We start from the raw sequence: 21765 nt of genomic DNA, 5'->3' as shown, positions 1-21765 counted from the left end.
AGCAGTGAAATTGTATAATCTACAATATGGGTGCCCATCATACAATTCTTTCCATTTTTTCTGGTATGTTTGAAAATTTTTCATAATAAGATGCTGAAAAGGGAAAAAACAAGAAGAGAAAGAAAGAAATCAGGTCTCCAGAAAGCTCTTTCTAAATACAAGTATTAATATTTTATCTGGAAGATGAAAAGCTTAGCCAAACTAACCAATCAGGTCATCAGAGATGATAGAAGACGGGGGTCAGAGATGCCTGATGGGGCCGTGATTGGCAGGGTACCAGCTGTACACCTGATCTACTTGCTCCCTGGAATAACCCTGCATGCTAGACTGGGCAGGTGCTCTGACTGCAATCCTACAGCTTCTGAAACAAAGGGTCGGGGAGTTATCTGCCTGAGATAACTGCCCAAAGTGAGCTAGAAGGTGCTGGAGCCCGGATGAAAAATTGAGATGCCTCCCTTCTGGTTTCACCTGCTTTCCATCGAGGGCAGAACCAGGTGGAACCCCTAGTAGGGCCCTGAGTGTCATCCACAGAGCAGCCCGGGGCCCTGATCCCCTTCTGTGTGACCTTGGACAAGTCACTCAACCTCTCTGAGCTCGTTTCCGCAGCAGCAAGAGTGCTCTCAGTTCCTACCTCTGGGGCTGTGGAGCGCATCGGCGCTGATAGGAGGAGGGAGCACACGGGCCTGGCCTTGACAGAGCCCAAAAAAGGGGCTTCCAGTTCCCTGTCAGGAGCAGGAGGGAGGGTTAAAGTGCGAAGACAACAGAGAAGCAAGGGGGATGCTGAGGCGGGGTTTAGGGGCTCTCTGGAACATCAGACAGGTCTCCCCTCTCCCCACCCCTCACACACCCACCCAAGGAAAGCAGTGTTAGCGCGTAGGTGTGTTTTCAACAGAAGGTCTTTGTGTGCGTTTCAAAAGAACTCATCTCCCACCCCTTTAGGTTGAGTACTTGTAGGTTCAGGGATAAATGAGCCCACCTGCCCCCAAGTGACAAGGCAGCCTCTCTCCGAAGGCAAGAGCGGGTACTCAGCTCACCCCAAGGCCCAGGCCCAGCACTTACTATGGACCAGGCACTTGGTGTCTAAATGCTCCTTAATGAGAACCCTACGTGGTGGTTACTACCCCACTTTACAGATGAGGACACTGAGGCTCAGGGAGCACAGGTGGCAATCAGAGCAGGTGGGCGACAGCAGGGCTGAGAGCCCAAGAATCCGACTCAGATCTATGCTAGAAGACTCTGCAGAATCTTTCTCAAGGGAGATTAATGGAAATACCCCCTCTAAACCATCCTCATCCCATCATCTTTGATTATTTGTCTTCTAGAACGTACAGAGAGAGGATGTTCTGCTTTTGCTTCACGTCCACCTTGCCGCACCGCTCTGTCCATCCCTTCATCCACGCCCAAACACGCTCACAGTGGAGGGCTGAAATCACTTTAGCAAATCCCAGGGACCACACCCAGGAAAGAACTGCTTCCCGTTTACATGAACCTAGAGATCAGGAGGAACCACCAGTTCCCAGGGCCTGTGTGCTGCCTCTGGGATCCCAGGACACCATGGACCTAATCTGTGTTCTAGCAAGTGTTATACGGAGGCCTGGTGGACACAGATTTGGAGGTTTGTTGTTTGTCTTTTTTTTTAGGGATTGGATGATACAATCCAACCCCTTCCTTTTACAGGTGGGGAAACTGAGGAAGGGCGGTGAGTTGGGCTCCAAGCCCAGGTCTGTAGACACCTGGCCCAGTGTTTCTCCCTGGCCCCGCAGCTGCGACTGGGAACTGAAATATGAATAAAATACCCACTGCTTCAGGCCAGTATCTCAGAGGGACATCCTGAGAACCACTGTGGACCGTGGCCATGGACGGTCCCACTGATTCCCATCTTCAGGAGGCAAGAAAGTCCCAAGAGACCAACGTGTCCCCCTGTGGATCCTGGGTCTGAGGGAAGGCATGAGGGCTGCCGCTCACCCCGGGTGGGGCCGGTCAGGGATCAGAACCCAGGATCAGCCCTTCTCTGTTCATTCTAGAACCACGGTAAAAGTAGGAACTGGGAGACCCGAGAAATCCACCCTCCCCAGGGAGAAACTGGGACTGTGATTCTAGAAGGCATCAGGCAAGAAAGAGTGATGGTGCCTGTGAGCAGAAATGAGGAAAAGATGTAGGAAGACACGCAGGGGGGGCATGCACGGAGAGGACACACGCGTGAAGCCACGCGGGGGTGCTAGTGTGTGAGCGCGAAGCCAGGCCGGGGGTTAGACAGGAGAGGCTTACTTCAGTAGTTTGATATTACACATAATCAGCTCCTTCCAGTTAACAAAAATCATAGCACCCTCTTTTTCTGTCAGCAGCTCAGACTCCATCAGGGGTTTCTGAAAGATCTACAGATGCAGAAAACGAAGCAGTTCAGAAAGCAAACAGTTAGCTTGAAATTCAAACACACGCAACGCACCGATCTGTTCGGAGCAACGGGAAGGCCTGAGGCGTCTGCAGCCCTGCTCGGAGGCTCAGAAGCCGCAGAGTTTCTGAAGAAGGTGGTCCTCCCTCTGCCTGGGGGGAGGGGGTGCATGGGAGCGGGGTTCCCCATTGGGTCCACGCACAGGTTTACAAGGAGGCCCGCTAAACTCTGGAGGACCGGCCTGAACTCAGCTGGGGGGTCTGGACAAAGGCACTCACGCTCTCACTAGCTGGCCACGGCTGGACGTGGGGACTGAAAGATGCCCTGGGGTCGGTGGGGGGTGGATCCCGCATTCCTGGCCTGGCATCAGCGGCCCAGACAAGCCTCAGGAGCTCCCGGGGAGCAGGGCCTCCAACCAGCAGCCTCAGGGACGAGATGGACCCCACGGCCCTGCCCACAGTGGGGCTGGACCTCAGGCAGAGCCAGGGGGTGCAGGCCTAGCCCCGAGGGGGCGCAGCTCCTCTCCTGGGCTCCAGGAAGTACAGATGCCTGCCCAAGCCCCAAAGGGGTGGGCCACTCGCAGTACATCACGGATCTCAGCTGAGCCCCCCAAGGAGAGGTTGTTGCTACCCCTGGAGGCAGGCCACTCACTGCAAGGTTCCTTAGGGACCTAGTTTATTACAGACCTTAGTTTATTTCAGCCTGTCTTTGAAATAAACTTGGCTGGGCTAAGGCTGATCCCCAGGAGCCCCTACCCTTCACGGGTCCTTAAGCTGATGTTGAACCGGGCCTCCACCAGGCCACGCACAACGTACCACATTTCAGGGCATGACACACATCCTCGACATGCAAGACTCCTAGTGACAGTCCTGTATCTTGAGAAAGGGGTGCTTTTTCATCCCAATGCTTCCTAAGCACTCACGATGGCCTTGGGGGCCATCAACCCACCCTGCGTCTGGGACTGCTCAACACTGGGGCAGTGAGCCTTGTCTTCCCTGGTCAGTTATGAGGAGATGATCAGAGGAGACGGTTTCATGACTTGGTGGGGGGTGGGGGTGGGGTTCCCACACTCTCACAGTACTTCGCAGACTATAGGGGGACCCAGACACCCAGCTCGGCAAGCACCTGACCCCTAACATGCCAATGTCCCACAGGTCTGGACCAAAAGCTTCCCAACAAGCAGGGGGTTCCCAACTCTGCATCTTCTCATCCGCCTGGACCAGGCAGCCAAGGCCTGTCAAGAGCTTCCTGGGAGGAAAGCCAAAATGAGGCATCGTCCTGGACGGGGTTGCGGGGTGTGTGCACGGGGCCCCAGGGAGGAAACATCTTCATTCCCTTTAACGGACGTTTCTCGGGAGTCATGGGCGGCATGAGGGATAATGCAAGCCATCAGCCCCGCTGGCCACCGTTTTGAAACACTACTGCCAAGGGCCGGGAGGTGGTGCTCTGTGGCGTCGGGTAGTTGGTGGCAAGTTCTCTGAGTGGAGCCCTGATGCCCACCTCGCCGCTGTGAGTCCCACCCCAGGTCTCCTCGCCCCGACACCCACCTCGCTGCTGTGTGTCCTACTCCAGGCCTCCTCACGGGCTTGTCTGTCCCTGGCTTGAGGGACCTCTGCCCTCTCTGTGGACAGGACTCCCAGTTGGCCATGGATGAGAAGGAACCCTCTTCTCTCGGGACAGCGTCTCTTACGTGACATCCCGTCCAGAGGCTCCCACACACCTGAGAGCTTCTCAGCCTGGGAAGCAGGACCCCACCTCCTTGACAGTGACCCCAGCCCCCACCCGGCACCCCCAGCCGCCCTCACCTCTGTGACCAGCTGCAGGTCATTCACGTAGTTCTCCTCCGTGACGATGAGCTCGTGGATGTACCCCTGTCGCTTTCTTTCAGTTGGGGTCAGCATATCCAAGAGGTGTAAGTCTGAGCACCCTGCAAAACACAACCATGGGGACCGTTTAGTCCAGGCCTGGGGAGCTTCACGGGGAAGGTTCCCCAGGGCCCTGCGGTCTCGCATCAGTGGGACCGTTGTCGTACCCTAAACAGATGGGTCCAAGTCCTACCCCAGCACTTTGTGAAAGTGAGCTTATTTGGAAATAGGGCCTCCAGATGCAATCAAATTAAGATGGAGTCACACTCGGGACTCCACAGGGCAGCCCAGTGGTTAAGACTCTGTACTTCCATTGCAGGGGGCCCAGGTTCAGTCCCTGGCTTGGGAACTAAGATCAGTGCATGCAATGTGACGTGACCAAAAAATAATTAACATTAAAAAAAAAAAAGATGAAGTCATATTCAGTTGGGGCAGGACCTAAGTCAATATGACTGTTGTTCTTATGGACACAGAGACAGACAAGGAACACCACGTGACAACAGAGGCAGAGACTAGAGTGACGTGTCTACAAGCCGAGGAATGCCAGGGATTGCTGTCAGCATCAGAAGCTCATGGAAAGGCATGAAACGAACTCTCCTCTGAAGCTGTCAAAGGAACATGGCCCTGCCCAAGCCTTGATTTTGGACGTCTCACCTCTAGAACTAGCAGAAAATTAATTTCTGTTGTTTTAAGCCCGCCCAGTTTGTGGGCATCTCTTTTTGCCTTTTCATACTGTTCATGAGGTTGGAAAAGACCCTGATGCTGGGAAAGATTGAGGGCAGGAGGGGAAGGGGGCGACAGAGGATGAGATGGTTGGATGGCATCACGGACTGCATGGACATGAGTTTGAGCGAACTCCGGGAGACAAGAAGCCCAGGGAAGCCCAGCGTGCTGCAGTCCATGGGGTCGCAAAGAGTCAGACACAGCTGAGCGAGTGAACAGTAAGTTTGTGGTCATCTGTTACAGCAGCCACAGGAGACTAACACAGACGGTACACGCCTGCTTCAGCAGAACCGCTGAGAGTGTTGAGAGTGAGAAGCCGTAGTGACAGCTGGCTGACATTCCCCGAGGGCTCACACCGTGCCAGGTGCTGTCCCAGGAGCTAGATCCTGACAGCTGTGTTTAATGCTCACTTAGATCCTACAAATATCTCCATTTTACAGACAGGGAAACTGAGGCTTCGAAAGGTTGCCTCACCCAAACTCTGTCAGCAGGGTGATGATGGTGAAGCCAAGACAGGACCCTGACACCGTGATCAGAGCCTGGGCTCCTACCTCAGATCACTGCTGCTGGGTCCCAGGTACATTAGTGGGGCAGATGGTTGTCTCAAGTTTGGTTTTTGGAGGATGAGGCAGCTATGCTGAGACTCTGAAGAGGCCTGGGGACAGGGCCAATGTGGGCACATCCAGACACCACTGGGCAAACTCTCCTGGACCAGGCTGCGGCCCTGCACCCACGGGACCTGGGTGGCTGGACGCAACTGTGGCTGCAGCTTCCCAGGGGAGTAGGTTCTGTGGCCCTGTGCCGGGTGGGAGTGGGCATGCACAGCAGGTGATGCCTGCCCTGGCTTCTACTCACTTAGCTGGTTATTGGGGTTTGTCCGCTTCTAATGTTCTCAGGTTATAATCCTAGGCTGCCCCCTGACTTGGGCACACTGGAATGCTGGGTGGAGAAACTCGATTCTCAGGGGTACCCCCCATGCAGGTCTGGACCCACTTCTTCCAGGTCAGGGTTCCCCTACCCCCTTCTTTTTATCAAGGGTTTCTTTTTTCAGTCACAGAAACCAGATTTGTAAAGAAGACTGGGAGGTGTCTTGGATGCAGGTGGGGGTGAAGGCACAGAGTCCCATTTCAGTCTCTGTTCTCATCCCTCCTTCTCCCACAAGGGGGCACCATGGAGCACAGTGTGAAACCCTGCCACCAGACACCAGCCGTTCTCGAAGTGGGGTCCCCAGGCCAGCAGCATCAGTAGCACCTAGGTGCTAACTAGAAATGCAGATTCTCAGGCTTCTGCTGAATTGACTGTGGGATCAGGGCCCAGGAGTCTGATTTAACAAGCTCTCTGGGTGACTTTTTAGGGACACTAAAGTTTGAGAGGGCTTCCCTGGCAGCTCAGACTGTGAAGACTCTGCCTGCGATGTGGGAGACCCAGGTTCGATCCCCAGGTTGGGAAAATCCCCTGGAGAAGGTAACAGCAACCCACTTCCATATTCTTGCCAGGAGAATCCCATGGACAGAGGAGGCTGGTGAGCTACAGTCCATGGGGCCGCAAAGAGTCAGGCACAACTGAGTAACTAACACACACATGGTTTGAGAAGCCTGCTCTGAAATCTGGTTCCTCAGCTTCCATCTTTCCCTGAGGGAGTTTCTCCGTTCATGACTGATCTAGTCCAGATGCTGGAAGCTTCTGGAAAAAGAATGATTCTTCTGGGGTGAATGGTAAACGCTTCATTGTGCCCGAGATTGACTCCAAGTTCAGAGTCAATCTCGGGCCCTTCCAACTTTCAGTTTTGTCCCCTCCCCTGGCCAACTTCCCTTTCTAGAATTCTAGAGCATCTCTTCCTAGGCTAGGACAATCCCAGGATGGGCAGATTGATGCTGGGAAAGCCTCAGGGATGAGCCATCATCATATTAACACCTGGCACACCCTTCCATCCAAGACCTCATTCAAAGCCACTGCAGTGCGGCCCGACTACAGTTCCACAGGGCCCCGGGCCGAGAACGAACCTTTGCTTAGGTCTGCAGATGCTTCTGGACCTTGAGCCCTCTGCTCAGCCACCAGCTCAGCCCAGCTGTCCTTCCTGCCCCGGCACAAAGTGTTTTACTTAAACAATTGCATCGACAGTGAATCCTCAGGAAGGAAGCAAGTCATGATTGCTCCCTTGCTGGCCTCAGCCGCCCTCTGCTGAGCTGCTGCACGAGCCCCAGCTTACAGGACGCTGAGTGATATCACCGATTTCTTTGTCTTTCATGAAGAGAGCCACCCAAAGAACACTCCTGAGATTGGCAGGAAAATATCTCCCTTCTGTCCTGTTCTCACCCAACTCTCCTGTCAGGGAATCCAAGTGCCCAGCTTCAAGGTCGTTTCTTGTTAAAGGGTAGAATACCGCCCTTGCACTTCAGAGACATGTATGAACGTGGCGGAGCAGTCTCCCCTGCAATTCTCAGCACATTTCTTTCTGCAAGGGTATCAGGATAATGGTAGAGACCAGTAGCTCTAAAGCTCAGCTCACACCCACTATGCAATGCCATTTGTAGGGATACAAACATCAGCCTAGTAGTGGACACTGGTTAGACCAGTCACCCCAACATCTGTGTAGATCACAATTTCCCCTGGAGAATCTGGTGGATGCTAGAATCCTTACCCCTCCAAGAAAACTTATGGATACAATGCACATGATATACAGACCCATTCTGCACACAGTTTTACAGGATTCATAGACCTTCTTGAAGCTTGTTCATGGATTTCATTCCTTCATTCATTTGACAAATATTTACTGATATCTTAACACAAGTCTGGCACTAACTGCCAGGTGCTGGGAATTCAAGATGGAAGAGGAGAAATGCCTGACCCTCAGAACATACAGCTATGAACTCAGGGTCTTCAGCTAGGGGTAGTGCCCTCCGCAGGCTGAAGAGGGTACTCTCCCCCACAGGCTGAAGATGGTACTGCCCCCAACAGGTTGAAGGTGGTACTGCCCCCCACAGGCTGAAGATGGTTCAGTTCAGTTCAGTTGCTCAGTCATGTCCGACTCTTTGCAACCCCATGAATCACAGCACAACAGGCCTCCCTGTCCATCACCAATGCCCAGAGTTCACTCAAACTCATGTCCATCCAGTCAGTGATGCCATCCAGCCATCTCATCCTCTGTCGTCCTCTTCTCCTCCTGCCCTCAATCCCTCCCAGCATCAGGGTCTTTTCCAATGAGTCAGCTCTTCACATGAGGTGGCCAAAGTACTGGAGTTTCAGCTTTACATCAGTCCTTCCAATGAACACCCAGGACTAATATCCTTTAGGATGGAGTGGTTGGATCTCCTTGCAGTCCAAGGGACTCTCAAAAGTCTTCTCCAGCACCACAGTTCAAAAGCATCAATTCTTCGGTGCTCAGCTTTCTTCACAGTCCAACTCTCACATCCATACATAACCACTGGAAAAACCATAGCCTTGACTAGACGGACCTTTGTTGGCAAAGTACTATCTCTGCTTTTCAATATGCTGTCTAGGTTGGTCATAACTTTCCTTCCAAGGAGTAAGCGTCTTTAAATTTCATGGCTGCAATCACCATCTGCAGTGATTTTGGAGCCCCCCAAAATAAAGTCTGACACTGTTTCCCCATCTATTTGCCATGAAGTGATGGGACCAGATGCCATGATCTTAGTTTTCTGAATGTTGAGCTTTAAGCCAACTTTTTCACTCTCCTCTTTCACTTTCATCAAGAAACTTTTAGTTCCTCTTCACTTTCTGCCATAAGGGTGGTGTCATATGCATATCTGAGGTTATTGATATTTCTCCCTGAAATCTTGATTCCAGCTTGTGCTTCTTCCAGCTGCACTTTGCTGGAGCAGCAGTGAAGAGATACCCCACATCCAAGGTAAGAGAAACCCAAGTAAGACTGTAGGTGTTGCGAGAGGGCATCAGAGGGTAGACACACTGAAACCATAATCACAGAAAACTAGCCAATCTGATCACACGGACCGCAGCCTTGTCTAACTCAATGAAAGTAAGCCATGCCACGTGGGGCCACCCAAGACGGGAGAGTCATGGTGGAGAGGTCTGTCAGAATGTGGTCCACTGGAGAAGGGAATGGCAAACCACTTCAGTATTCTTGCCTTGAGAACCCCATGAACAGTAAGAAAAGGCAAAATGATAGGATACTGAAAGGGGAACTCCCTGGATCAGTAGGTGCCCAATATGCTACTGGAGATCAGTGGAGAAATAACTCCAGAAAGAATGAAGGGATGGAGCCAAAGCAAAAACAATACCCAGTTGTGGATGTGATTGGTGATAGAAGCAAGGTCCGATGCTGTAAAGAGCAATATTGCATAGGAATCTGGCTGAAGATGGTACTGCCCCCATAGGCTAAAGATGGTACTGCCCCCCACAGGCTGAAGATGGTACTGCACCACCAGGTTGAAGGTGGTACTGCCCCCACAGGCTAAAGATGGTACTGCCCCACCTGCCCCCCACAGGTTGAAGATGGTACTGCCCCCTACAGGCTGAAGGTAGTATTGCTCCCCACCAGGTTCAGGGTTGCACTGCACCCACACCCCAAACTCCAAATTCTTGGTTGTCATAATGACTGGACTGAACCAGGGCAGATGACTGGTAATATATGGGACAGAGAAGGGCTCACCTCAAATGTCAATGCTGCTGCTGCTGTGTCGCTTCAGTCGTGTCCGACTCTGTGCGACCCCATAGATGGCAGCCCACCAGGCCTCCCGTCCCTGTGATTCTCCAGGCAAGAACACTGGAGTGGGTTGCCATTTCCTTCTCCAATGCATGAAAGTGAAAAGTGAAAGTGAAGTCGCTCAGTCGTGTCCGACTCTAGTGACCCCATGGACTGCAGCCTACCAGGCTCCTCTGTCCATGGGATTTTCTAGGCAAAAGTACTGGAGTGGGGTGTCAATAGCACCCCACTAAGAAATGATGACATTCCTAGAAACTGACAACTCTGCAGCAAGAATGGGGCATGTGACCTGAGATACACAGAATGACTGACGAAACAGACATAAGAACCAGTGAGGAAAGATGACAGGAACTGGCTTGCTTTGGATTTTGGCAATTCATTCTTCAGAATCTTCAAGTGTTACACAGTGTGGTTGGGAAGAAGCTCAGAGCCAGGAAACAACAGGAAGTCCAGGGTGGATTTGGGCCATTGGTCTAAGAATCCCAGCTGCTGGGGCCAGTTCAGGGTGAACTGACCATCTCCTACTCATGGGGTCAGAGGGCATGAAAAGGCTGTATGGCCTCCTACTCCAGTCAGCTCCAGCCTTCAGTCAATCTACCCAACAGGCAGAGAAGTTTTGGAGGTCAGTGCTGTGTGAGTCTGGTTTATTGGCCCCAACAAATCCCACCCTTCACTGCCCCCCCTACTAGCCTGCCTGGAGAGAGAAGGATGGTCCAGATGACCTCTCCAGGACCCAGAACACAATGAAAAGTAAAGATTTGGGGGTGGGGTGAAGATTCATCTCAGCATTATGTGCCAACAATGCTGGCTTGGAACAGTCTTTTCAGCTACTGAACCAACCCATAGGATACTGTTTTAAAAATTCTTGCTGGTGAATGCCAGACCAAGAAAACCATTTAAGACTTGAAACAGGCGCTTTGAACTAAAAAATATCCTTCCTTTGAAATTTTAATACTTAGAAAAACAAGAGAGCTTAAAAAGCAAACCATTATTCAGAGTAGGGTAAGTGGAAAGGACATTTCAAATGAGAGGGTTTTCTTTAGGGGTGGAGGGACGTGGTCCTTCTCTCTTTTGGGAACCAGAATAAACATTCTGTGCTGACTTCCTTTCCCAGTGAAAAATGAGAGGGTAAAACACAGCAAATAAATTCCACGGACATCTCAGTGTGATGGAGGGACTCTTATAACTAACTAGAATCCACTCACAGCTGAAATAATATTGCAATGACTTCAGGCAGTTAGAAATGATCCCCAATTACAACCCACATAAAATTCCTAATCTATGTGCTATCCCTTATAGCTTCATGCAGTTACATACATTTGCAGAACAGAGAGAACCACAATGCTCCTCCCTGCCCCCCAGAAAGGATTCAAGTCTGGAATACTAGAGAAAAGTACCTTACCCCCAAAGATAATCTTGTCCCTTTAATGGGACATTGTTCACAGGGACAGCATAATCTAAATAAATTGCTTTATTACAAAAGTAATGCATGAACATACGCTTATTGTAAACAGTTCAAATGACATAGAAGGGTAAAAAGCGAGAGTTGCTCTCTCCAGAGCTCCAACTATCCTACTTCCTTTTCCAACAGGGACCAGAATTCTTAAAACCAAACCAGGCCCCACAGCAAGCTGGCCACAGAGCAAAGCAAATAAACAGGCCTCATTCCTGTTATGAATGGGCCAAAATATACTATGAGATGGTCAATAAATATGCATTAAATTCCCCTTGAAGTCCAAGAGACACAGAAAGCAAGGCAATGTCCTTGTCCTCAAGGAAACTCACAGTTCTGGGGGAAACTTGATGTGAAAATTAAATATAAAATAGCAAGCAATAAAGAATGGCCTGTGGGCTGTGCCGATGGTGGAGGCTGCAGGAACTCAGAAAAGTAGATGTTCTCTGTCCTGTTGGAGGAAGGTTCTACGAGGACCTGATCATATGTGTGCCAGGTTTCCATATAGCTGGGGAGGAGGGGGGCATTATGCTGGGGCATGGGGCCAGAGTGCCAGGTACATGCAGGGATGCTGCAAAAGATAAGCCAGGGGCGCGGGCAGGGTAGGAAGTAGATGAAGTGAGAAGTGGATTAAAGAGGTCATAATGCCAGAGGGATCGAGAAAAGAGCAATATGGAAGCTTGGGCCCTGATTTTTCATCTTTAAGGGAAAGGATCTACTGATATCTCTGAGGACCTTCAGCCCAAATCCTCTGGCTAAATGGCCCCAGGAAATTTCCCGGGTGGTCCAGTAGTTAAGACTTTTTTCTTCCAATGCAGGGTATGTGGGTTTGATGCCTGGTCAGGGAACTAAGATCCCACATGCCACACGATAAAGCCAAAAAACTTTTAAAAATAATAATAATAAATAAAATGCTATTTGTGACCCAATGGACTGTAGCCTGCCAGGCTCCTCTGTCTATGGAATTCTGCAGGCAAGAATGCTGGAGTGGGTAGCTCTTCCCTTCTCCAGGGGATCTTCCCAATCCAGGGCTCGAACCCAGGTCTCCCACATTGCAGGGGGATTCTTTACCGTTTGAGCTACCAGGGAAGCCCACCCCTCCCTATTTAAAAAAATTAATTAAAAAAATAAATGGCTCCAGGTTCGGGGGCCAGTTAACCCAGTTTCTGGAGCTGGCATCTACACAGAAGGCATCTCCAGGGTTGGCCTGAGCAGAGGAAATGGAAAAGCCACAGCCCTGGTGTCTCCTGCCAGGTGTGAGCTTAATTCCCTCCAGGCTACCTAGATCCTCCTGGGAAAATGAATCTAATCTAATGTCCTCCACCTCCAGGGCACAGTGGCATGTGTGAGGCAGCCCATCATGTAGGGAAGGCAGATGAAGCCCACAATGGATGGGTCGAAAAGAAGACTCTGTGATCAAAGCCGTTTTTCCTTGCCCTGCAGCTGATGTCTGAGCCCCTCCTCTCTGACCTGTGCTCTTATGTGTATGTGTTCAGTCACTAAGCCACATTCAACAATTTGTGACCCCACGGACTGCAGCATGCCAGGCTTCCCTGTCTTTCACTATCTCTCAGAGTTTGCTCAAATTCATGTCCATTGAGTGAGTGATGCCATCCACCCATCTCATCCTCTGTCGTTCCCTTCTTCTTTTTCCTTCAGTCTTTCCTAGCATCAAGGTCTTTTCCAATGAGTCAGCTCTTGGAATCAGGTAGCCAAAGTATTGGAGCTTCAGTGTCAGTCCTTCCAATGAATATTCAGGACTGATTTCCTTTAGAATGGACTGGTTTGATCTCTTTGCAGTCCAAGGGACTCTCAAGAGTCTTCTCCAGCACCACAGTTCAAAAGCATCAATTCTTTGGCACTCAGCCTTCTTTATGGTCCAACTAGCACATTTCCGTATATGACTACTGGAAAAACCATAGCTTTGACTGTATTTATGCATTTTCACGGTATGACCGTAACTGTGCTTGATGCTGGGATTCAGTGATGAAAGAAGTAAGACAGGTGTTTGTCCTGCGGGAGCCTTGGTCCACTAGCAGCTGAACCATCTCATCCACACTCTGATCTTTGCCGATGTGCAGTCATCTCGTAGAAGGCACCATGCCCCTTGTCATCCACGCCTGAGACCTCAGAGTTGCAAATCCCTAAGATTGGATTTTTATGTGGGGGTCTAGAGATGCCAGGTGGACATGGAGGCCTGTAGCGAGAGTTGGGGAAAATTCCACCCAATGACACCAAAGCCCCCACTGGGATATGTCTAGCTGAGATCAGGCACCCTTCTCCAGCCTGTCCTGGGTATCCCCCATGGCCTTCGACTCAGCTGCACTCAGTCCCAATCCAGAATCTTAAAAGTTGCAACGTGGTTTCCAGATTAGCTTAATTCTCTCCCAAGAAGGAGAATCCAGCTCCATGGACTGCTAGGTAGTTTCATGACTGTTGAGAAGCAGTGAAAATCCAATTACTCTCAGGGATAAGTCATCTCTTTATTTTGCATCAAGAACTTTAGTAATTTTTTTTCTAATCAAAGGCATATCAGTCATGACTTTATAACTAACGCTGGAATTCCTGGCACGCTGTCAAGCGCCCCACTGGTCTGCACTTGTTAGCTCATTCCTGGCCTCTTTAATGTCACCCACCATCCTTATTTCCCTTTCTTTCTGAGTTCCTGCTTTCAATGTGCGCCATCATGCAGTATTTTAGGGGTCCTTGGTGTTGTCATTATTTAGTTGTTAAGCCGAGTCTTACCCTTTTGTGACCCCATGGATGATAGCCAGCCAGGCTCCTCTGTCCCTGGGATTTTCCAGGCAAGAATACTGGAGTAGGTTGCAATTTCTTCCTCCAGGCATCTTCCTGACCCTGGGATCGAACCCACGTCTCCTGCCTCTCCTGCACTGACAGGTGGATTCTTCCCACTGAGCCTCCTGGGAAGCCCTTAGGTGTCCTTACTAGCCACCTTAAATAAATCCTTTGGGTACACAAGGCAGATTAAGGTATTGGAAGTACAAACACACTTTTATTGCAGTATGATGAAGGAGGCTGTGGTTTTGCTTAGAGGGATCTAGGAATATTTTTCAGAGGAGGAGGAATTCAAGTTGGGCTTCATTGGGCAAAAGGGTGGGTGGGTAGGAGTGAGTAAACATAGAGAGGGAGCCATCAGTGAAAACAGGGGTAAGAGTGGGGTGGTGGGGCCAGGAAGCAGGTGAGGAAGAGGGAAGCAGAGGCTGGGGTACCAAGAGGGAAGGAAAGTTAGCATGGATGCTACTCTGAGCCACACGGTTCCAAGCACAGTTCATGGACTCACGGAATCCTCCCCAATAATCCTATGTGCTAGCTATGGCTGCTATACCCCCTTGAACAGATAGGGAAACGGAGGCACAGAGATGTTAAGGAACTTGGCAGAGCCTCTGTTAATAAAAGGTAGAGGGAATCCGACCCCCGTGTTCTCGGTCCTGATCACTCTGCCTCTCGCCTTGGTGGAAGGGTGATGAGTCAGTCGGCCAGACTGCTGGAACAAAGACGGGGTGGCTTAGACCACAGCCATGTGTTGTCCCACAAGTCTGGAGGCTGGAAGTCCAAGATCAAGATGTGATCGAGTCTTGGCCGGCCGTCTTCTCCCTGTGTCCTCACATGGACTTTCCTCTGTGTGCCCTCATCCCTGGCGACTCTTGGTGCCCAGAAGTCTTCTTATTAAGGACACCAGTCAGATTGGATGAGGGCCCATGCTGATGGCCGCATCTTAATGACCCTTTAAAGGCCCCATCTCCAAACACAGTCATATTCTGAGGCATGAAGAATAAGGGTACGCACTTCAACACGTGCATTTTGGAGCCACATTTCAGCCCCTAGTAAGCGGGGAAGTGCGGTCCAGGGGGCTCTGGATGAAAGAGTGAGGCACCTGCACTTTGTCGGCGGGGGTTGCTGTGCGGGTTTTCTGTGCAGGCTCTCTCTAGCTGCGGGGAGCTTTCTCTTCATTGTGATGCACAATGGCTTCTTGTTTCAGAGCACAGGCTCCAGTGTACGAAGACTCAGTAGTTGTGGCACATGGGCTCAGTTTCTCCATGGCGTGTGGAATCGTCCTAGATAATCAAACCCATGTCTCCTGCATGGGCAGGTCGATTCTTAACCACTGGACCACCAGGGAAGCCCAGTGTCTGCATTTTTGTCTTTGGCTGGGGAGCTCAGGAAGGTCTGGCTGTACTTTGGGAGGGTCACTGCAGCAGCTACAAGAAGGATGGAGGCGGGTCATGGCTCTTGAGTTTGGCTGCACATCAGAATCACTGAAGAAGTGAAAGTGAAAATCGCTCAGTTGTGTCCGAGTTTTTTTGACCCCATGCACTGTAGCCTGCCAGGCTCCTCTGTCCATGGAATTCTCCAGGCAAGGATACAGGAGTGGGTTGTCATTTCCTTCTCCAGAGGATCTTCCCAACCCAGGGATCAAACCCAGGTCTAGTGCATGGCAGGTGGATTGTTTACCATCTGAGCCACCAGGGAAGCCCAAGAATACTGAAGTGGGTAGCCTATCCCTTCTCCAGGGGATCTTCCCAACCCAGGGATCAAACCCAGGTCTCCTGCATTGCAGGTGGATTCTTTACCAGCTGAGCTACCAGGGAAGCTCAGAACCACCTAATGAGACTTTAAAAAAGCCCAGTGTCCCCGCTGTACCCCAGATCCACCAAATCTTACTGGATGGGGTGCGACCTAGGTGTCCATAACTTGTGAAGCTTTCAAGTGGTTCTGATGTCCAGCCAAGAGTGAGGACCACGCCATGATGGGAAGCTTGCTGGAAACAAGGTGCCTGGTGTGGAAAGGGAGCGAGATTCAGAAACTAGATCTGTCCAGGCACATGCCAGATGAGGGTGGCCACAACCACTGAACCGAATGCAGCCCAAGGCAGGTCACTCAGGGCACTTGTCCAAGGAGACGTGATGGCCGTGACCACAGAATGCCATCCTCTGAGGCCATCCACACGCCAGAGTCCAGAGAACCTCCGATGCTTTGTTCCCGGAGACCACACTGCCATCACCAGACTCCAGCACCAGGGCCAGAGCTTGAAAGGTCACTCTGCTTGATGCCCTCATTTTATGGATGGGACAGTAGAGTCCAGAGATGGATGAAGATCAGGAATAAAACTTCTGCCATCAGGAATAACTTTTTGCTCTTGCTGTCTTGGGAAATGCAGACTCACCAGGAAATCGTGAGCTTGTAAAACAGCAGGTCTGAGAGTAGTCCATACCTGTGGCTCTCCCAGTCCATTCCCAGATAGCCCAGTTGAGAGGAGACTCCCGTCCTTGGAGCTGGAGACTGCTGGGGGCCGGTGGCAACCAGGCTGGGTCAAGGCAGCTAGTCCCAGGTTGACCAGTCCCAGGGAAACTCCAGCCCAGAGGCAGCTCTGGACACCAGACCAGATCAGGGTGGTCCATGGACAGGTGGGGACTTCTCACCGCGACGGAACTTTCTTCCCAAGGGTCTAAGAACAGCCTGGTCCCCTGCGGTCCTCCTAACTTGGCCAACTGACCCCGCCAGAACACAAGAGACCACCTGAGCCCGTGACATCTCTTGCTCATTTGTCAGCAACGGCAGAGAGGCACCCAGGTCCCTGCTTTCATGGAGCTTCCATTCTAGCGGAGGGGAGACAGAAAACCAAACACAGAATCAATACATAGTATTCAGGATGGTATAAGACTGATGAGTAATAAGTCTCACGATTAAGAAGCTCATTGCCTGGTCTAGGGTCTTCTGTGGATTTATCCTTTCAACAGTGGTGCTTCCCCAGACACAGCTGGTGTGCTGTTCTAAGCCACATGCAGCGGGGAGACTGGACACTAGGGAGGGGGCTTTCCTTTCTCTCCAGCCTTTCTGGGCAGGAAGGAGTGAGCCTGTGGAACAACAGGGTGGAAACAGGACTGTTCATTCTGGACACTTCCTAAGCAAGGCACTCTGGGTGATACCCAGGTGGAGAGGTAGGTTCCACCTCCAGTTTCTAAGCTGACAGGGAGGACTTGGTGTCAGGCAATACTAAATACAAAGGCAGCTCCCACTGCTATTGATTCACGTTTGTAGGTCTTCATGGGATAGGGCCTGGCTCCCGAGAAGCTCACAGTCTAAGGAGGGAGTGTCTGTGCGTCAGTCTCCATCCACTCAGTTTAGGTACAACAAGTGACTGGGATTCAGCAAAGTGCTCAGACATGGCGGGTGAGTGGAGCTGGCCAAGGCAGCAGAGAAAGAAGGGGTGGAGGCAGGCAAACAGCTGGGGAAGATGGGGTGAAGGCATTCAAGCCGAGGCCCACCAGTGGCTTCAGCTTCATGCAAGAATCTTGGAGACCGTGGGGATAGAAGGTCTGGGTAGGTGAGACTCAATAGGCAAAAGGAAGGGCTGGATGATGGGAATCCGTCGACTGAAGCCTGAGCACCACCTCCCACTGGATGTGCAGGCACACAGAGCCCTGGAAGGAAGACGAACCTCGGGAGGTTGACTTGTGCCATCTCCAAGGCAGAGAAAGCCTCCACATCCATGCCATCTCCCAGCCACGATGCCACAGTGGGGACCGGTGATGAAAGCAGACCTCTCCATCACGTAATCTGGAAGTCAGATGAGACGGTTTTCCAGAGAGCGAGCTGGAAACCCACTGGGGCATCAGAAGCCTGGACTTCTGTTTAGGGTTAGCGTGGTGATCCCAAAGGTGGCCGAAAGAGCTAGAAAGAACATTAGACCATGAGGCGGCAGATCAGCCTGGGACTTCACCTCTTTAAGCACCAGCGTCTCCTCCCGGAAGCCAGAGTGGCCACAGCCCCTGCCCCTAAAACCCGTTTTGATGTCAGAAACCTGGAAGGTTTTTAGGTTAACAGCAGTCACCTAATAATGGTCCTGTCAGCAGATTAGAAAGGAAGGCCCTGGTTGGAGAAGGCTGAGCACAAATGGGCAAATAGGTGGGACTAGGAGATCCAAGCAGTCCATCCTGAAGGAGATCAGTCCTGGGTGTTCATTGGAAGGACTGATGTTGAAGCTGAAGCTCCAGTACTGTGGCCACCTAATGCAAAGAGCTGACTCATTTGAAAAGACCCTGATGCTGGGAAAGATTGAGGGCGGGAGGAGAAGGGGACGACAGAGGATGAGATGGTTGGATGGCATCACCGACTCAATGGACATGAGTTTGGGTGGACTCCAGGAGTTGGTGATGGACAGGGAGGCCTGGCGTGCTGCAGTCCACGGGGTCACAAAGAGCTGGACTCGACTGAGCGACTGAACTGAACTGAACTGAAACGAGGAGAGAGTTGGGCCAGGTGAGGGCCTCACATGGGTGGGAGAAGGAAGTAGGATCAAGCAGGGCCTCACAGATCAAATGCAAGATTTAGGACGTCATCCCAGGAGCACTGGGACACCCCTGGACAATTTTAAGCAAAAATAGTTGCATGCGTATGTGTGTCCTAACATTTACTTATTTATTTGGCTGCCTCTGGTCCTCGTTGCGTCATGCAGGAGTTTTCACTGCTGGATCTGGACTCTCTAGTCACAGCGCCTCGGCTCCGGAGTGCACTAGCTCAGTCGTTGCAACATGTGGGCTTAGTTGCTCCGAAGCATGTGAGATCTCAGTTCCTCAAGGGATTGAACACACATCCCCTACATTGTGAGGTGGATACTTAACTACTGGACCGTTGGGGTGACTCCAGTTGTTAGGTTCTCAAAATAACTCTCTGCCTGTGGTATGCAGAAGAGGCTGGAAGACGGGAAGCAGGGAGCAGGTACCAAGTAGAAGACTTGTGTGTCTTTATGAAAGGAGCAGGAGAAATCCATCAGCCCTCAGGACCTTTGCACCTGCCATTCCTGGGGCTTAGATTGCGCTCGCCCTTAAGGCTTGCATGCCGGCCCTCCATGCCCTCTGATCTTCCGCCACCTGTCGCCTCTTCAGAGAAGCCACGTGCTCCAACCCTGGCCCTCCGGCACACGCAGCCCATTTCGGCCACCACCGACTGCAATGATTCTGAAACGAGTCTGCTCCTCCTCCCGCTCCTGCAAGCTTCAGGAGCACAGGTGCCTCGTCTGCTGGGGTTCTGCTGAGCCCAGTCTCATCACCTGGATCTGTATTCCTCAGCTAATATTCCCCAGGAAGGAGCAGCAGGAGAGGAGCTGTCTGCTAGAGATTGCAGGCAGGCTTGTCTCAAGGGTGGCGTCCTGAGCCTTTGATACAGCGGTCAGGAGGTGGGTGGGGAGGGAGGGGACAGACAGATGTCCTTCTGCCCCTTGACGATGGGGCGCGGGTAGGGGGAAGGTTACTGCCAGAGATCACACCAGCGGAGGATTCAGACTTTGGGGTTCTTCTCATGGGGGCCTCAGGACTCCAAGGTAACACCCCAGAGAGGAGGCAGAGAAGGTCTTCTGGCTGCGCCTCTGCTGCTGAGGCCGGAGGGTCAGTGAGCAGGGCAGAGGTTCCCAGGCCCAAAGATCCGGATCCTGAGAAACACAGGGAGGCAGGAGGGAATTAACTTCCTGTCTTCAAGCGTGCTGGGGGCGGCTGCTCAGGAGACGGTACCGCGGGGAAGCACCCCCTAGGGACACACATTCCTTAGCCAAGCCGCATGGTTGCTTTAAAAAAACATCGAGCTTCTGGCATGTTTGGGGGCCAAACGTTCCAGTCTCTGCTGGCAAGAGAACACAAGGCCGCAGAACGCAGGGATGAGAAATAAAGGACCCAGTGACTCAATGCCTGTGTGACAGGTTTATTGTGGTGCGCCGCCTGGGCCTGCCAACCAAGCCCACAGATGTGACATTTGAAAGCCGCATGCATTCCACGGGCTCTGTTGGCCTCCCCGCTGCCAACCAGCCATGTGAAATCCGGGGCAGCTTCTCCCCCTCTGCTAGGAGGGCTGCTGAGGCTGGGGCCCAGGGCCTGGGTGTCCCTGCACGTTTAGAGAGCACGGGAAGGTGTCGGGAAAAAAAAAAAAGCTGCTGGCTTCGACATGGGTGGGCCTCCCGCTGACACAGAGGGGGCCCCCGCTCTGCACACACGTGAATGAGGCAGTCTGACAGTTTTCGGGGAAGCTGTCCAAGCTCTCTGAAATCCCCATCTGCAAAAGCATGTTTTCCGAAAAGTCTTAAAATGCACACAATCTATAGGCTGCCTGAGTTGAATGCAAGAAAGCAGGAAGTCAGTTAAATGCATTCCGTGATTCTCACCAACCAGGCACAAACGCCTCTTCTCCCAGCAACGGTAACAACAAGGCTAATATCTATCGGGAGCTTAATATCTGCTAGGTGCTACTGTGATCTTTCCATCTGGACATGAGGAAACTGAAGCACAAAGAGGACTAAGTAATCTGACCGTGACCACACAACCCGTAAGAGGCAGAGCTGGGATTCAAACACGCGCTGTCCTGCCATCTTGTCCTGCTTCCTAGCCTCTAAAAGGGCCCAGGATACAGTTATGTGGCTCCCTCATGCTCCCCTCTACTACTCCCCAGAGGAAAATAAAACATTCCAGGGAATCCCCTGATGGTGCAGTGGTTAGGGTGGCTCAATGGTAGAGAACCCACCTGCCAATGAGTCAGGAAGATTCCCTCGAGAAGGAAATGGCAACCCACGCCAGTATTCTAGCCTGGGAAATCCCATGGACAGAGGAGCCTCGTGGGCTATAGTCCATGGGGTCGCAAAAGAGTCGGACACGACTTAGTGACTAAACAATTACAACCAGTGGTTAGGACTCAGTGCTTTCATTGCTGTAGACTGTTTCAATCCCTGTTTGGGGAACTAAGATCCCCTAAGCCGCACAGCGCAGCCAAGAGAAAAGAAAAGGAAAGAAAAGCAAGTTTTCCAAAATTTTAAAAGAAATGGAGCCAAATATTACATTAATATTGTAGATAAGTTGTGTTATTATATACGGCAGCCAAGGAATGAAAATTGAGAAGCTAGGCTGGGCACAGAGCAAGGAGGGCAAGGCTGTCTTTGGAAAATCCGCCTGCAGTTGGGGTGAGAAGGACTAAAGGCTGAAGAAGCCAGTGGCATCTCGAGCCTGTGTGTTGAAGGGGTTCGAATCCTTCCCTCCCACGGAGCCCCAGCCAGGGGAGGACCACGCAAGGGGAAGGGGAACTGGTTCTCCGTCTTTCCACAGATGCAGCCCCTGATGAAGAGAAGGCAGGCGGCTCTGAGGCCCTGGCAGAGATGGGCTGCTTTCTCAAAATCACCCCGTGAGAGAGGAGCAGAAGGCAAATCCGGGAGCTGCCTTTGAGAATGTCACTACAGCTCCCGGACCCTCAGCGCCCTCAGCTACAAACTGCAGGCTGGATGCCCAGTGCTCTCCAAGATTCCAGCCTCACCAACTAATCTACCTGCCACCACCCTGGCCCTTTCCTGTGAGGGGAGCCGGGACTGCAACAGAGTGGACTGGTGTGCATGAAAGCATGGGGCAGGGCCCGAGGGGGGAAAGGACAGCTTGGGCCTTGTAAGCGGAGTCACGTTACGCGATACTGAGTGGCATAGCATCCTCCATGAACAATGGCAGCTCCTCCTCCTGGGTCTGTTAGGAGAAGCTACATCTAGAAGATGCTCTCATTTTTAAAAGCACTGAGAGGGTAACAGGCAGGAAGGCCAGAGGTTCCCAAGTGGCAGGCGGTAATAAACTGCACGTGGCAGATGTTTTTTTTTTTTTCCCTTCTC

The 21765-nt window shown here is 51.7% G+C and overlaps 1 protein-coding gene across 7 annotated transcripts in view; it reads right to left on the bottom strand.

The window, feature by feature from the left end:
* ITSN1 (intersectin 1) overlaps positions 1-21765 on the bottom strand; it is a 243741-nt gene that overhangs the window by 26869 nt on the left and 195107 nt on the right. For 5 of the 7 annotated variants that reach the window (XM_086413813.1, XM_086413806.1, XM_086413823.1 and 2 more), the window contains 2 exons: positions 4198-4319; positions 2269-2375 (listed from right to left, as the gene is read on the bottom strand). In XM_086413813.1, the coding sequence (XP_086269939.1) occupies positions 2269-2375; positions 4198-4319 (229 nt within the window). The remainder of the gene's footprint in view (positions 1-2268; positions 2376-4197; positions 4320-21765) is intronic. The other 2 variants (XR_015168658.1, XR_015168659.1) reach the window with 1 other exon arrangement.

This window comes from Bos grunniens, chromosome 1, assembly GCF_055505025.1.
Source record: "Bos grunniens cultivar Pamir isolate PY7600 chromosome 1, Bosgru_T2T1.0, whole genome shotgun sequence".
Taxonomy (NCBI): Eukaryota; Metazoa; Chordata; class Mammalia; order Artiodactyla; family Bovidae; genus Bos; species Bos grunniens.
The sequence above is the reverse complement of the archived record's forward strand: the minus strand, read 5'-3'. Positions and strand labels throughout refer to the sequence as shown.